This window comes from Danio rerio, chromosome 6 (genome assembly GCF_052040795.2).
Source record: "Danio rerio strain M-AB ecotype USA chromosome 6, GRCz13ab, whole genome shotgun sequence".
Lineage (NCBI taxonomy): Eukaryota > Metazoa > Chordata > Actinopteri > Cypriniformes > Danionidae > Danio > Danio rerio.
In genome coordinates this window covers 11176581-11194571 of record NC_141026.1, presented here as the reverse complement: position 1 = coordinate 11194571, position 17991 = coordinate 11176581, and the positions used below count along the sequence as shown (strand labels likewise).

The window sequence follows — 17991 nt, the reverse complement described above, 5'->3', positions numbered from 1 at the left end:
GATTCCAGCTCAGACTGGGTTGGGTGCAGTTGGACCGGTGGACTATACATGGGGGCTCATCCGGGATAGGAGTGAGGAATAGGGAGGGGAGTGTAACGAAGGCCAGCTAGCGAAGTGCTTTGCAGGTAAACCTCACTCCTCTGACCTCGAAAGGCGCTCTACTGACAGACGCTAGAGGCCATAGTTTTTAGCTTCCTTGTTAGAGCAACTGACTTCCATGCAAAGAATCGCCAGTTTAATTCCAGCTCAGACTGGGGTGGGTCCAGTAGGACCGGTGGGTTGCTTATGGAGACTCATTCAGGATGGAAGTGAGATTCAGGGGGGTGAATGTTACGAAGGCCAGCTAGCGAAGTGCTGTGCAGGTAAACCTCACTCCTCTGACCTCAAAAGGTGCTCTACCAACAGATGCTAGAGGCCATGGTCTTCAGCCTCCTTGTTAGAGAAACTGACTCACATGCAAAGAAACATCGGATCGTTTACAGCTCCAGATTGGGTGCAGTTGAATAGGTTACACGTGGGAATTCGTCCGGGTTGGAGGTGAGGTTTAAGGGGGTGAATGTAATGTAGGTCAGCTAGCGAAGTGCAATGCAGGTAAACCTCACTCCACTGACCTCCAGAGGTGATCTAGCAACAGACGCCAAGGGCCATGGACTTTAGCCTCCTTGTTAGAGCAGCTGACTCCCATGCAAAGAACTGTCAGTTCGATCTCAGCTCCGGCCGGGTCGGGTGCAGTAGGACCTGTGGGTTACACATGGGGGTTCGTCCGGGATGGGAGTGAGGTTCATGGGGTTGAGTGTAATAAAAACCAGCTAGCAAAGTGCTGTGCAGGTAAACCTCACTCCTCTGACCTCAAAAAGTGCTCTACTAACTGACACTAGAGGCTATGGTCTTTAGCCTCCTTGTTAGAGCAGCCGAATCACATGCAAAAAATCGCCGGTTCGATTCCAGCTCAGACTGGGTTGGGTGCAATAGGACCGGTGGGTTACACATAGGGGCTCGTACGGGATATAAGTGAGGATTAGGGTTGCAAAATACACCTAAAAACCGCTCTTTTACTTCTATTGCGGTGCCTTCAAATAGGACATGATCTGGAAATATATAAAATTGGAGGTTGTTCATTAATTTTGCTCTCCACTGTAGAATCACATACCATCCCCTTTTGATTGTGTATATATTCTGCTGTATATATTCTTTGTCATGTCTCTTAATATTTATCATGTTGCTTCTCTCTTTCAGACAATTATTATTTCATCCCAGGCCGCAGGGATGCTTTGCTTTGTGGGAACTCAAGTGATGCAGGGTAAACATGTTCTTTCTAATTTTTACATGCTAGTTCAGGTTTAACTGTTACATATGTCCATACAGTTACTAGAATGTGGATGGGAATATAGATTAGTTATTAAAATTACGTTTGGGTAACACTTTATTATTTTACAGACCATTCTCTGTAAACCCTACAAATGGTTGTCCGTGAAAATCTCAGTAGATCAGCAGTTTCTCAATTACTTAGACCAGCCCGTCTGGCACCAACAACCATGTCACATTTAAAGTCACTTAAATCACCTTTCTTCCCCATTCTGATGCTTCGTTTAAACTTCAGTCGATCGTCTCGACCATGTCTCCATGCCTAAATGCACTGAGTTCCTATCATGTGATTGGCTGATTAGAAATTTGCGTTAATATGTACCTAATAAAGTGGCCAGTGAGTGTATTCCAACTATCACCAAAATTGATCTCAAATCAAAGCTGATATGTACTTTTCATAAACAATTTGTGAAATTTAAAGCCTGTTTGATCTCTGTTTAGTGTTTTTGTTAAGTATTTTAATTAGTATTATGATAAAATAATCACTATTTAAGTACATTTCAGACTCTTCTAGGATGTTTGCTGAAGCCCCTAGTGGTCGAGAAGCACTTCTGTGATGTCATCAGTTGAGCTAATTTGCTAATTGACGGAATATACTGAAAAACTGTTTACTTGTTTGGATTTACAGGCAGTGCCCTGAAGGTTTCACGTGTATAAAAGCAGGGCGTAATCCAGACTACGGCTACACAAGCTTCGACACGTTCAGCTGGGCTTTTCTCTCACTCTTCCGACTCATGACCCAAGACTTCTGGGAAAACCTCTACCAGCAGGTACAGCATGAACACATCGCATTACTCTGTAGGCAAGTCTTCATCACTGACTCTGTGATTCTTCCTGTTACTGGGAAGCTGCCTTGGAACAATCTATATTGCGTAAAGCACGATACAAACTGTTTTAATTTGGTTTGTTTATGTATGTGCGTTGTGTCTCTTACAGACTCTGCGTGCAGCTGGAAAGCCCTATATGATCTTCTTTGTTCTTGTGATCTTCCTGGGCTCCTTCTATCTGGTTAATCTCATCCTGGCTGTGGTGGCCATGGCGTATGATGAGCAGAACCAGGCCACTATAGAGGAGGCTCAACAGAAAGAGGAAGAGTTTCAGGCCATGCTGGAGCAGTTGAAGAGACAACAGGAAGAGGCGCAGGTAGCAAACTCAGACACACATGCACGTTTCTACTAGCATGTCAGAATATACAAACGCAACATCACATGCATGGACAGTTGTACAGTCTCTCGGGTTATTTGTTTGGGCTATTTTTGTTTTGATCGCTATTTACTCTGTTTTTGTCATCTCTGAAGTTTCTCAGCACCACACTTGCTGCGGCTAACACTGCCTTGTCACCATGGAAACCAACAGATAATGAGAGAGTGAGGGAGTGTCTTTTCTCTTAGTAAACAAGAAAAAGACAAATAGAGAATAAGACGATGAGCAGATTAACTCCAAACTGACGACTAAGCATTCTATCTATCTATCTATCTATCTATCTATCTATCTATCTATCTATCTATCTATCTATCTATCTATCTATCTATCTATCTATCTATCTATCTATCTATCTATCTATCTATCTATCTATCTATCTATCTATCTATCTATCTATCTATCTATCTATCTATCTATCTATCTCTCTCCATCCATTCATTCATCTCACTATCTTCCTCCCTCTCTCCCTCCATTCATCCGTCTGTCTGTCCGTCCGTCTGTCTGTCTTTTTTTTATCTTGCCTTACTCTATCCATCCGTCTGTCCGTTGCCGTCCATCCATCCATTCGTCTGTCTTGTCTGTCTATTTATTTTGCCTTACTCCATCCATCCATCCATCCATCCATCCATCCATTCATCTATCCATCTATCAATCTCTCTCTCCCTCCATCCGTCCATTCGTCTGTCTATCCATCCCTCTCTCTATCTCTCTTTTCCTCTTCTCTATCCATCCATCCATACATCCATCTCTCCCTCCCTCTGTCCGTCCGTCTGTCTATCCATCCCTCTCTCTATCTCTCTTTTCCTCTTCTCTATTCATCCATCCATACATCCATCTCTCCCCCATCTATCCATCCATTGATCTATCTCTCCCTCCCTCTGTTATTTATCTTGCCTTACTCTATCCATCCATCTGTCCGTCCATCCGTCTCTCTGTCTTTTTATTTATTTTGCTCTACTCCATCCATCCATCCATCTATTCATCTATCTATCTATTTATCTATCTCTCCCTCCTACTGTTATTTGTCTTGCCTTACTCTATCCATCCATCCTTCCATCGGTCTGTCTGTCTTTTTATTTATTTTGCCTTACTCTCCATCCATCCATCCATCCATCCATCCATCCATCCATCCATCCATCCATCCATCTATCTATCTATCTATCTATCTATCTATCTATCTATCTATCTATCTATCTATCTATCTATCTATCTATCTATCTATCTATCTATCTATCTATCTATCTATCTATCTGTCTGTCTGTCTGTCTGTCTGTCTGTCTGTCTGTCTGTCTGTCTGTCTGTCTGTCTGTCTGTCTGTCTGTCTGTCTGTCTGTCTGTCTGTCTATCTATCTATCTATCTATCTATCCCTCGCTCTCTCCCTCATTCATCTATCTATCTATCTATCTATCTATCTATCTATCTATCTATCTATCTATCTATCTATCTATCTATCTATCTATCTGTCTGTCTGTCTGTCTGTCTGTCTGTCTGTCTGTCTGTCTGTCTGTCTGTCTGTCTGTCTGTCTGTCTGTCTGTCTGTCTGGGGTAGTTAGGGTTATTAGATGGGATATTACAAGTAAGGGAGACCTAATAAGGAAAAGATGGATTAGTGAGAAAATCAAAAATCTGATAGTCTGACCAAACAAATAAAGTGATCTTCTGTCGTTCTTCGGCGCTCACTGTTTGTCCATGTCCTGCCTCTGCTTTCCCTATGTAAGCTTGAACTAAGTCTAGCCACGGTTGCCCCTGACGACAGTGCCTGTGCTGTGATTGGTTGGCAGGTTGCCGCGGCAGCAGCGACAGAGAGCGGGGAGTACAGCGGAAGGGGGGGCCTGTCGGAGGAGAGCTCCTCTGGGGGGTCTAGACTGAGTTCGAAGAGTGCTAAAGAAAGGAGGAACCGCAGGAAGAAGAGAAAACAGAGAGAGGAAGAGGAGAAAGCCGACCAGGAGAAATTCCACAAGTCTGCCTCAGAGGACAGCATCAGACGGCCCGGCTTTCGCTTTTCCATTGATGCCAACCGACTCTCATATGAAAAGAAATGCTCAACTCCTAATCAGGTGACTTGCTCTGCTGTGTGGCATTGTGGGAAATGTAGTTTAGTCAACTCTTCTGTGTTTTGTTAGCTTCTTAGCTATATTCTGTTACATAGTTTATGTGGGTGGAGTGATAATCAACTATGGCACTGAGCAAAGGTGTGACAGGAGACAGAAAAGGGTTTAATCTTCGCATTAAATGCTCAGTAATGCACTTATGGGGATTAAAGGGCTCAAATGTGGCCTAAAAGTGCTACAAATGCATTAAAAATGTCCAAGTGGGAATTTAATTTGACATAAATATGGTTGATATGTGGTTACATTTAATTCTAACAAATCTGAACAAGTAAATTCCACCAGAATGTATTACAAAACAGAAAACAACATGCATTATTCACATTTTAAATCAGATATGTAGTGTGTTACGCTCATTATAAAAATGTACCCCGTATATTTTTCTGGAGAGCACGAATTAGGTAGCCTGAGCTATGTGTGGCCTGATTTTGTCTTTCAAATGAAGGTACGGGGCTGTATGATGCCAGGTCTGTTTCTTTATTTTTTGCACTACCGGCTGACCACTTATGTCCGTGCGGATGGCTTTTTCCGCTGTTACCAGTTTGCCCAGTAGCTTGACACGTATGTCGGTGGACTTGAGATGGAGAAGTTGATGATGGGGTTCGAGTCTGGCGAAGAACAGTTTGAGAAAGAAAGTAAAACAAAAGGCAAAAAACAATAATAACAGGGTGAGAATGTGGTAAAATCTGAAAATGTGGTAAAACTCAGTCGGCCATGAGGGCTTTTCTTTTTCTGGATTGCTTCTGAAGACTCTGTCGGTTGGATTTTAGGATGGTGGAGGTCAGATCAGTCGGCGCTTTTAAAAACACTATCTGTTGGGTCTGGAGAAGGGGGTGGGTGGGGATATTGGTTGGTCTGTCAGTCAGTCAGTCAGTCAACAGCAGGCTCTAGTGGATATACACAAGAACAGCACGCATTAATGGCATGTGCTGGAGAAATTTGAGATTTTAAAAAAAGTGTACACAAAGGCCTCTGGTGGATTCGCAAAAACAAAAACGGCAAAAAAAACATATTTCATGCCATTCCCAAGATGCATTTTGTGCTGTCCAGAAAAGCATGGAGGGGTACGTATCAATAATGAGCATGGGTTTGTGATATTACAAGCCCAACAAATTATAACAAAAATACATTTGAGAATCAAAATAAATTAACTGTGTAAATCAGGTGATAAAATGCTGTCATACAGATCGCAAAACAACAATAATTTAAAAATAAATACATTTTTTAATATTTCATTGTTATTTATTAATCAAATAATTTCTGAGAGTTATAATATTTCATTGTATGGATCGAAGATTCAACTAATAAATAAGAATACATAAATGGACATCATTTTAATTTACAAGGGGAATTTATTATATACATGCAGAACACATTACGTTAGTATTTTAATATTTCAAATGTCTAGAATTTCTAAATATGGGTGAAATTATGTTACTATATAACTGCTGGTTAACTATGCTTATATATAATAACTTTAACTAATAAATTTATTAGTAATTACTTATTAGTTAATTAAAGTTTTTAGTAACTAATACATTTATAGTAACTAATAACCTTAACTTCTGATTTTGATTGTATTGAAATAATGCAATAAAGCTGCTTTAAAACAATAATTATTGTGAAAAGCACTATACAAATAACTTGAATTGAATTATAGTGACCAATACTTAATCAAAATTATATTAAAATAATAAGTGATCTTCAGAGTTTAACAATCAACACAGGCTCATTGTGAAAACACACCCCCATATACATTCTACCGGCTGACCGCTTACCTCTGTGTGGACGGCTTTTCTGCTGTTACCAGATGCCAAGTAGCTCACCACGTATGTTGGCAGACTTGAGGCACAGAGAGGAGTTGACCACAACAACAAGGTTCGAGTTTGGTGAAAAATGGTTCCAGAAAGTAGTTAAAACGAAAGGCAAAAAATGAAATAAACAAGAAAATAACAGGGTGAGAACGTGGTAGGATCTGAAAATGTGGTGAAAATCAGGCGGCCATGAGGGTTTTTCTTTTTCTGGATTGCGTTTGCAAACACTGTCGGTTGGGTTTAGGGAAGTGGATGATTGGATCAATTAATGGTTTTGAAAACTCTATAGATTGGGTTTAGGAAAGGGGGTGATTGGGTCAATCGGTGCTTTTGAGAACACGATCAGTTGGTTTTAGGGAAAGGGGTGATCGGGTCAATCAGTGGTTTTGAGAACACTATCGGTTGGGTTTAGGGAAAGGGGTGGGTGTGAGGATCGGTCAGTCGGTCAGTCAGTTGACAGCGGCCTCTGGTGGATTTACCAAGAAGAGCAGGCGCAAATAGCACTCACGAGAGAAATTTGTGATCTGAAAGAGCATACACAGCAACCTCTGATGGATTCGCGAAAATGAAAACTGCTAAAAAACTACCTCCTGGGACGTATTTCGCACTTTTCAGAAATGTATACAGAAATACATATCAATAATGAGCCTGGGTTGAATGTATTCATTACTTCTGGAATGCTAGCATACTAGTTCTTACTTTCTGTTTTTATTTCTTTGATCAGTCTCTTCTCAGCATTCGTGGATCTCTCTTTTCTCCACGGAGGAACAGTCGTGCAAGCCTTTTCAGTTTTCGTGGCAGAGCTCGAGACTTTGGCTCAGAGAATGATTTCGCGGACGATGAGCACAGCACATTTGAGGACAGCGACAGTCGACGAGGATCCCTCTTCGTGCCTCGTTGTGTTGAGAGGCGAAGTTCTACCGTCAGCCACTGCAGCCTCACAGCACCCAGGATTATGCTGCCAGCCAACGGGAAAATGCACTGCACAGTAGACTGCAATGGAGTGGTTTCCCTGGTTGGCGGGACATCTGTGCCAACATCACCAATTGGACGTTTGCTACCTGAGGTATTTGAGTTGGATGTAAACAAACATGTTATCTATAAGAAAACTTCGCTTTATATGTAAACAGTATTGCGGTTGATTCTCATGCAGTCTTTTTTTTTTCGTAGGGCACAACAACCGAGTCTGACGTCCGTAAGAAACGTTCAGGATCACACCAGCCTTCTGATTACCTCGAGGAGACAGTAGCCAGGAAAAGAGCAATGAGCGTGGCCAGCATTCTCACCAATACTATGGAAGGTGTGAAACACTTATCTTACACATACACAAAGAATACAGTTCAAGTCAGAATTATTCACCCTCTTGTGGTTTATTTATTTATTTATTTTTGTTTGTTTGTTTAACAGAGCAAAGAATTTTTCAAAGTATTTCCTATAATATTTTTTCTTCTGGAAAAGTCTCTTTTTGTTTTCTTTTGGCTAGAATAAAAGCAGTTTTTAATTTTTTTAAGCCTTTTTATGGTCAATATTATTAGCCCCCTTAAGCAATATTTTTTTCCAATAGTCTACAGAACAAACCATCATTATGCAATGATTTGCTTAATTACCCTAACTTGCTCAAATAACCCAGTTAAGCCTTTAAATTGCACATAAAGCTAAATACTAGTATCTTGAAAAATATCTAGTAAAATTTTATGTACTGTCATCATGGCAAAGATAAAAGAAATAGTTAGTTATTAAAACAATTATGTTTAGAAATGTGTTGAAACAATCTTTCCGTTAAACAGAAATTTGGCAATAAAATATACAGGGGGGCTAATAATTTAGGAGGGCTAATAATTCTGACTTTAACTGTACATGAAAAATGAAATTTTGCAATAAAAGGCTGTTCTAGCATGCATATCACTGCCTGTTTGGATATACACTAGCTAGCTATGTTTCCATGCCCCTATTTTCATGCGCATTTTGGAATGTCACATGCTTGATGGAAACACCAAGATGCTCATAGATTGCAGTAGGGTATTTTTTTCATTTGATAAAAAGAAATGCGCATAAACTACTGATGGAAAGCCCATTTACTGAATAATATCCAGCAACTGCATCTAAAAAGTCAAGTGTTTTGTTTTAAGAGATATATGGGTGTGATGGGACAGCATTAATAGACAAACTATGGGATCAAATTCCAAGTTTCGCGGTCGCGGATAGAAAAATAATGTGTGTAAATATAATGCGTAACTAAATGCTGAATAAGAAACAACGAGGTTGTGTACCAAAAAATAATCAGCGTAAATCAATAGTGAAAGCGCGTTTATCTTTGGGTACACAACCTTTTTGTTTCTTATTTTGCTTTTAACTCTTGCTTTTATGCGTTATAATTTTACACGCGATGTCAATGTTTTGATTTACGCACATTATTTTTCAATCCGCGACCATGATACTTTAGGTAGGAATTTGATACCATAACAAACCAGCAGATTGACTAAATTGTAAAAAATCTATTCTAAATATGTTCTAAAAACAGTTAAAGCCCCTACAAATCTTTAACAGAATACTGAAAATGTATAGGTTGACCTAAGGTTATTAAGCAAATACCCAAAAATTAGTTGTTGTTTTTTTCCCAATACTGAAAGTCTGAAAACATGCAATATTTTATGTTCACATTTTTGACCCTGGATCACAAAACCTGACCCCAGAACCCCAGATGTTAAGTTAATAGCAATGCAGTTTATTAATCAAAAGAAAAGTTTTGCTATATTTATTGAAGGAAATTTACAAAACATGTTCATGGAACATGATCTTACTTAATATACTATTGAGTTGTGGCATAAAATAAAAATCTATTTTGACTCATACAATATATAATGAGTAAAACATGAGCATTTTACAATAATGCATTGATGGCAAGTCCATGGAAATGATAATAACTTTAAATGTTCTCATTAATGGAACCTTTATCCAGATTTCTGTTGTATGTTTCTATGTTGCGACGCATGAAAACTGATAAGATCACCCTCACACACATATGCACACACACACATTCATGTTCTGACCTTTAAACACTGACTTTGTCACGTAGCCGTTGACATGCCAGTGCAATTATTTCTAAACGCCTTCAAGCACACACACTTTTATCCCCTTCATCGAATATTCAGCCAACACTTTTACACAATAAACCTAAAAATTTTAAAACAATCTGTTAAACACAAATTTTACAAACTGCTTTCCCTAAATACTCCAAAAATACTTTTCATTAGCTTTTTACAATAGCCTCTACTTTCAGTGTCTGTATGCACAAATAAATGCATAACATTATTTTTTATGAATAATATGCAAATTTTATAAACAGTATGCCAGGTGTTGACCTGCAAATGCTCAAACACACTATCACCACTGCACTTTTTGTTGAATATGACTATGATTATCATCAAAAATATTTAATAATATATAATCAAAATCTTTTTAGGAAACTAAAATGTTACCATTAGGCATATTTTTAATTCACAGTTTGAAGGGTACAACGGTTTTCTCGAATTTTAAAGAGCCCCTATTTTGCATTACAAATTGTTATTGATAAGGTCAAACAACACTTTTAGTTTCTTAAAAAATGCATTTGTTTTTCGCTACTTAACCCAGCGACTCCCATATGATTCGTTCAACGATTCATTTGTTCCCAAACCCCTCCTTAGCTTGAAGCTAATTTACACTGATTGGTCTGATGACCCAGTCTTTTGTGATTGGTTCAGCGCAAGATGCAGAGAAATGCCCACCACGGCTATGTGTAACAGATGTGTAACTAGCACACAGAGTGTGTAAGAGTCCAATGCAGGAATGCAATAAAGCAATGCAGTTAAACAGCAGCATATTACTCTACGCTTATCCCCTAACCCCATATAATAACAACGACACACATTTAGTATTAATCCACGCAGTGGCAGAAGTTGAACTATTTTGAAAACTGACAGCGCTGTGTGTGTCAGGAACAGCTGATGGTGGCCATAGCAAAAACAAACGGCAGAGGATCCCGAGTTCAGAAATGCATTTAAATCGGTAAAGGAAGGAGCATGTGCCATGTTTTCAACATGGTTTTGGACGCAATATGTGAATAGATAAAGATTTAACATGAGAGATACAGTATAAGCACTGATCTGTAATGGATAAGTGATTACAAGCCGCGCAAGGTGATTACAACTTATTACACACAATTAAACACATATGTATTTTGCAAACTACACAAAATGAGGCAACAATTTTAATAACACTTACATGTTATGATCTGGAGGAAGAAGAAACTGGTCCATATGAACTGTAACAGATACTGACAAAGTCCCATACATAATAGTCTCTGCTGCTCCTTCCTTTAATAGCAAACGGCTGACAAGTCCTGCACTGCAGTTTAGGTTATCGAATCAATCATTAGAAAAATGACTGGAAAAAACAAAGCAATAGGTTGGCTATGCTGTGGTATTGTTATGAAAATAAACTTTAACCCTTTATTCCCCACAGCCGAATCACCATTTGTCAGTGATCGTCATCTTCGTGTCATGATCAGTCATGTGATACTTCGCGCTACACTAATGTCTGAAGGGAAAGGCGTGTTCACATTTCGCCGGATCTGAAGCCACATATTTGGTGATGTACCGTATTGACGTTGATGCGTTCAAGCAAAAGATTTGAACCCAACACGATTTATTTATTCGCCTCTGAGTCGACTATTTTGTTAAAGAGTCAATAGTTTTAAACACGGTGCACTTTCAGATTTAAACCTCAGCTGGATGTTTTCAATAACTTAGTGCTGTGTTACACACTGCATGGAAGCTCATTTTCAAAAACCCATATTAGGGGCTCTTTAAGTCCTTATTTTTAATCATGCCAATTATGTTAGGCATTTAGTTTAAGTAACGGTTCTTACTATTAATTAGTGGCTCATTACCCTGCCTATAAGTATGATATTGGCTGTTTATGTGTACATATATATATTCTTAATCTCTAATCCTACCCAATACCTAACCAGCTATTACATTAAAGTCAAAATTTACAATGTTTATCTTACTAGTGTACATTTTATTCCTAAGCTAAACAATTAATCAACGCATGTTTTTGCTATCATCTGTTACAAATTTTTTTTAAAAAGGCTTCTTTCTGTTGACTGACAAATTCACCCACAATATTCGTAACCACGCCCCTTTAACCGTTAAACACTCAAAAAAAAGCCCTGCCCACTGCTCACTATTCTGTTTCAGTTGGAAGTACATCAACGTACTGAAATAAAAGTCTTAGCAACTTCCGGTTTGCGCAGACTATTCATAAAAAGCTATTTAGAAGTTTATTGACACTAAAGTTCTAGTTAATGAATTATTAATAGCGAAAATTGTACCTTAAAATTAAATATTTTATAATCTTCTAAACTCTAAACTCTGTTCACAGAACTGGAGGAATCCCGGCAGAAGTGCCCTCCTTGTTGGTACAAGTTTGCCAACAGCTTCCTCATCTGGGACTGCAGTCCGGCTTGGCTGAAGGTGAAGGAGATCATGAACATGATCGTGATGGATCCGTTTGTAGACCTGGCCATAACCATCTGCATTGTTCTCAACACCCTCTTCATGGCTATGGAACACTACCCGATGACTACCCAGTTCAGCCATCTGCTGTCAGTTGGGAACCTGGTAAGAGCTGAATGCCAGATTCGCATTAGTGAAATGATTAAATCAGTATGAAAGCAGTACAACAACGAGTACAACATTGTTAGCTTATGTGGCAAAATGTTAGCATGGAGAACACATATTTACTATTAACTACAACATTTGCCTCAATATCCTCCCAATTTACTGCTTATTAATAGTTAGTAAGGTAGATGTTCAGTTTTGGTATTAGATAGGATTAAGCAATGTTGAATGTTGTCTTACAAATCAAAGGCATTAATATGTGCATTTTAGTGGAATGTTGGCTCTGTGGTTTGCATTGTCACCTCACAGCAAGAAGGGCACTGGTTCGACTCCTGGCTGAGCCAGTTGGCATTTCTGTGTGTAGTTTGCATGTTCTCCCCGTGTTCACATGGGTTTACTGTAAGTGCTCCGGTTTCCCCCACAGTCCAAAGGCATGCGCAATATAGGTGAATTGGATGAACTAAACTAGTCGTAGTGTATGAGTGCGTGTGTGAATGTAAGAGTGTATGGGTGTTTGCTAGTATTGGGTTGTGGCTGGAAGGGCATCCGCTGCATAAAACATATGCCGGAATAGTTGGCGGTTCATTCCGGTGTGGTGACCCCTGATACATAGGAGACTAATCCAAAGCAAAAGGATTGAATGAGCATTTTGAGTACTAATAACAGCCAGTATGCAAACTTATAAGCAAATAGTTTCAAGTGAGAATTGGTTTTCATACAATATTTATTTCATTTAACACTGAGAGAAAAGTTTTTAGTTTCAAGTGAAAATGCCTTAAAGCAGGGGTGTCAAACTCAGTTCCTGGAGTTTAATTCCAACTCTGCTTCAATACGCTTACCTGGAGGTTTAAAAAAAGCCTGAAGAACTCAATTAGTTTGATCAGATAAGATCGGTTTGATCAGTGTTTAATTAGGGTTAAAGCTAAACTGTGCTGGGCTGCGGCCCTCCAGGATTTGAGTTTAAAGTTTGCTTAGCAGAGTTTGGCTGATTTTTTGAGAAATTATTTTATTTTATTATATTTTATTTTATTTTATTTTATTTTATTTTATTTTATTTTATTTTATTTTATTTTATTTTATTTTATTTTATCTTATTTTATTTTATTTTATTTTATTTTATTTTATTTTATTTTATTTTATTTTCCTGCTCTTTAAAACAATAGTTTACTAGCTGACAGTTACTTTAGTTTGAAATTACAGGTGTTTGGAGAGACATATTAATAATAATAATAATAATAATAATAATAATAATAATAATAATAATAATAATAATAATAATAATAATAACAACAATAATAATCACAATAATAATAATAACAATAATAATAATAACAATAATAATAACAATAATAATAATAAAACAATAATCATAACAAAAATAAATAAATACATAAATGAAAAGAAAAACAATAAAAACATCAGGGAAAAGATCCATAATATAAGTAATAACAATTATGTGCAAATAAAGATTAGAGAGAAATGCATACTTTTTATTTTGACCAACACTATCATTCAAAACACTAAAATTCAAATTGTTCCTGGAGTTTAATTCCAACTCTGCTTCAATACGCTTACCTGGAGGTTTAAAACAAGCCTGAAAAACTCAATTAGTTTGATCAGATGAGATCAGTCTGATCAGTGTTTAATTAGGGTTAAAGCTAAACTGTGCAGGGCTGCAGCCCTCCAGGATTTGAGTTTAAAGTTTGCTTAGCAGAGTTTGGCTGATTTTTTGAGAAATTATCACAGAAACATGGTTTTTCTGCTTTTCCATCTAGGGATAAGCTTATTTTACTTTATTTTATTTTATTTTATTTTATTTTATTTTATTTTATTTTATTTTATTTTATTTTATTTTATTTTATTTTATTTTATTTTATTTTATTTTATTTTATTTTATTTTATTTTCCTGCTCTTTAAAACAATAGTTTACTAGCTGACAGTTACTTTAGTTTGAAATTACAGGTGTTTGGAGAGACATATTATTAATAATAATAATAATAATAATAATAATAATAATAATAATAATAACAACAATAATAATCACAATAATAATAATAACAATAATAATAATAACAATAATAATAACAATAATAATAATAAAACAATAATCATAATAAAAATAAATAAATACATAAATGAAAAGAAAAACAATAAAAACATCAGGGAAAAGATCCATAATATAAGTAATAACAATTATGTGCAAATAAAGATTAGAGAGAAATGCATACTTTTTATTTTGACCAACACTACCATTCAAAACACTAAAATTCAAATTGTTTCTTCATTTTTGTTCATGTTTTTAACCGAGGTTTGTTATAGAATAAGAGTGAAATAAGTGATTAATATGGAATGTAATCAATTAATTTTATGGTAAAGCTAAACTTTATCAGTTTGAAACAACTCTCTAATAAGCAGTTCTGCGAAACAGACATTATCATTATTTATTTTGAGGCAGTTCAGTGTTGATTTCATTTAGTTCAAACCATTAAGAGTGTGGGTAGTAGATTAGTTTTAACTTCCCAGCGTAAATCCCTTTATTGTTGTTTTTGTGTTTGAGATTTTTTGTACAGTTATTTGAGTTCTGCTGATTTGTGCTTGTTGGTTTCTATGCAGGTATTCACAGGAATCTTCACAGCAGAGATGTGTCTGAAGGTCATTGCTCTGGATCCCTATTATTATTTCCAAGAAGGCTGGAATATCTTTGATGGCATCATCGTGAGTCTGAGTCTTATGGAGTTGGGCCTGGCCAATGTGGAGGGGCTTTCAGTGCTGCGCTCCTTCAGATTGGTAAGCAAAGGTCCTTTTGTTTTTCAAAAGTGCATGGCCTCTATGAAAATGATCTACATTATGTGCTTATGGACCACTTCTGCTTTGACCCTCAAACACTGTACAGTAGTTGTTGCTGATGTCTGAAAGTATTTGGCTTGTTTTATTAACTTTTATTAAGTGACAATTACTTAAACTCAGCTGTTTGGTCCAGATGTAAGCCAACACGAGGCAACAACATAGTTGGCTTTCTTTAGTGCTAGTTGTTTGTTGTCTGCTTGGTGTGTGCCAGCTATAAGGCTTAAATTCAGGGTAGAGACTCAATCACAAAACATATTTTCTAAAATCTCCTCTTTCTCTCTCTTCCCTTAGTTAAGAGTTTTTAAGCTGGCAAAGTCCTGGCCCACCCTGAACATGCTGATTAAGATCATTGGTAACTCAGTCGGTGCTCTGGGAAATCTAACTCTCGTCCTGGCCATCATTGTCTTCATCTTCGCTGTGGTGGGAATGCAGTTGTTCGGAAAGAGTTACCGCGAGTGCGTTTGCAAGATCTCAGAAAGTTGTGAGTTGCCGCGGTGGCACATGGACGATTTCTTCCACTCCTTCCTGATCGTGTTCCGGGTACTTTGTGGTGAATGGATCGAAACCATGTGGGACTGCATGGAAGTGGCGGGACAGTCGATGTGTCTCATCGTCTTCATGATGGTCATGGTCATTGGGAATCTGGTGGTAAGCTCAATTTATTCTACAATGAGACACTTTGAAAATTGGCTTCCTCCTAACTGCTTTTTAAAGGGCAACTATGGTGGAAAATCTACTTTTAAAGCTGTTTGGACACACATGTGCTTAAGTATAGTGTACTCTATATACTGTCATATTGGGGTGAAATAAACACACCCATTCCTTTTTTTCAAATTTAACAACATAAAAACGGTGGACCAATTGGAGCGGTTTTCAGATTGACCGAAACTTGACATAGAAGTGCGGTCCCCCCGCCCACCAATATTGATTGACAGCTGCGCGCATTAACATGTCTCCGTAGTAATGCATATAATCATATCGACAACACAGGACGAGCGCAAAGCAATCAGGGATTAAAGGTCTGTTCAGTTTGCTAGGATCACAATCATCATCAAACATGATCAAGAGTGAGTTTTACAGCTTTAAAATGTTTTAAAACATGGGCATGTGTGTAATAAAGTACAGCGATTCACTTCATCAGCAAAAACATCAAATACTGATTGGTAAAGTTCTTACTGTAGTATTTCTCACAAATGTTACGTGAGATCTGCTTCCTGAGGCAGCCGAGGGCGGCGATTGAGGCATGTTGCTGACAGGCAAGTGGGATTGGTGGGCGGGGATGACTAGCCTTAAAGGCCCAGTGCAAAAAAACAGCAACAACCTTTTCCCAGCTATAGTACAGACACTTCAAACAGCTATAATAAATACTCTGATGGGTGTTTTGAGCTGAAACTTTACAGACACATTCTGGGGATCCAAAAGACTTATAATAAATATGAAAAGAGGGGTAACCTATGTGCCCTTTAAATGAATCTCATTTAAATTTACTTTTGCATTTTTACAGCCCTTTTCAGTGAATGTAATTGTGACAAATGTGACATGCTGCTGAATTAACATTTTAGCTGTTATTTTAATGACATTGATTTGAACTAATTTGATTTTCAGTTTAGAGGAAGAGCTGACTTCACACCAAACGTGAGTTTAAGTATTTGTGTGAGGAGATTGCATAACAAGTCAAATACGGTATATACTAGTTTGCACTAGGTTGTGCAAATAGCAAGACATGCCAGCCTGATCTCACGTGGAAACGTAAGTATTTTACGTTTTGTCAGTTTAGTGGCTAATATGTACGAAAATGTACGATTTTAAAAAGGAGGCGTGGCACCCAACCCCACCCCTAACCCCAACCGTCATTGGGTGATGAGCAAATCGTACTAAATTGTGCAAATTAGATCGTACGAATTCATACGAATTAGCCACTAAATCAAAAAGTTACGAATTGCCGTGAGATTGCGTTGGACATGCATGATGTGTTTGCCGCTAACGTGGAATATGTGCCTCAAATGCATCTTCTGTGCAAATTATAGTAAAAACATGGCTAGAACATTTGGTGTGAACCCAGCATAATGCCTACAAAGCTCAGTTCAGCAAAGCCTTGTATGTCTGGTTTTATGTATATTTATGTATATTTATTGCTCGATGCTGATCCAGGACCTTTTTTTTTTTTTTTTTTGGAATTTGCTAAATTTTAATTTCAGTTAATTTAGATGTTTAGTTAGTTAAAACTCAATTCAACTGAAATCAGATTTATCTTCAGCCTTTTATTTGTATATTGATATTTGTATATTATATATTGAGTAACATTTAAATTGATGAAATGCAAATGATCTCACTGAATTTTGGTTACTCATTCATTCATTTTCTTTTCGGCTTAGTTGCTTTATTAATCTGGGCGAAATCTACTAAATCTATTAATCTACAGCGAAATGAACCTCCAACTTATCCAGCATATGTTTGACGCAGCGGATGCCCTTCCAGCTGCAACCTATCACTGGGAAACACCCACCCACACTCATTCACACTCATACACTACGGACAATCAAGCTTACCGAATTCACCTATATCACACGTCTTTGGATTAAGGGGGAAACCGGAGCACCCGGAGGAAACCCACATGGACATTGGGAAAACATGCAAACTCCACACAGAAATGCCAACTGACCCAGACGGGGCTTGAACCAGCGAGCTTCTTGCTGTGAGACGATTGTGTTACCCACTGCGCCACCGTGCTGCACATCTTGGTTACCTATTATATGTAATCATAAATTCGCTAGTTTTGCATAGAGAATTATTCGGTAACACTTTATAATAACTACACACTATGAATCATTTATTAAGCATTAGTATATATATGTATTCATTATTTGTAAAGCATTAACTCTACATTAATAAACGTTAGTAAGCAGTTTATATCTCCAGCTACAAATGTTAAATTCTTGTCTTACCACCACATTTGTGCTTAATAATTGTACTTCCATACTTTGTGATTG

At 37.6% G+C, this 17991-nt stretch overlaps 1 protein-coding gene and 1 long non-coding RNA gene across 10 annotated transcripts in view; both read left to right on the top strand.

Annotated features, from left to right (window-relative positions):
- The window catches only part of LOC147843375 (uncharacterized), a 704457-nt gene that overhangs the window by 226892 nt on the left and 459574 nt on the right, over window positions 1–17991 (top strand). The gene's annotated exons all lie outside the window — the stretch shown is intronic.
- scn1lab (sodium channel, voltage-gated, type I like, alpha b) overlaps window positions 1–17991 on the top strand; it is a 76992-nt gene that overhangs the window by 30806 nt on the left and 28195 nt on the right. For all 9 annotated transcript variants that reach the window (XR_015492804.1, XR_015492805.1, XR_015492803.1 and 6 more), the window contains 9 exons: window positions 1237–1300; window positions 1994–2135; window positions 2302–2508; window positions 4351–4626; window positions 7216–7557; window positions 7662–7791; window positions 11916–12154; window positions 14768–14941; window positions 15293–15649. Coding sequence is in view for 6 of the 9 variants with exons in the window: in XM_087255686.1 (XP_087111812.1) it covers window positions 1237–1300; window positions 1994–2135; window positions 2302–2508; window positions 4351–4626; window positions 7216–7557; window positions 7662–7791; window positions 11916–12154; window positions 14768–14941; window positions 15293–15649 (1931 nt within the window). In the remaining 3 variants the exon portion in view is untranslated. The remainder of the gene's footprint in view (window positions 1–1236; window positions 1301–1993; window positions 2136–2301; window positions 2509–4350; window positions 4627–7215; window positions 7558–7661; window positions 7792–11915; window positions 12155–14767; window positions 14942–15292; window positions 15650–17991) is intronic.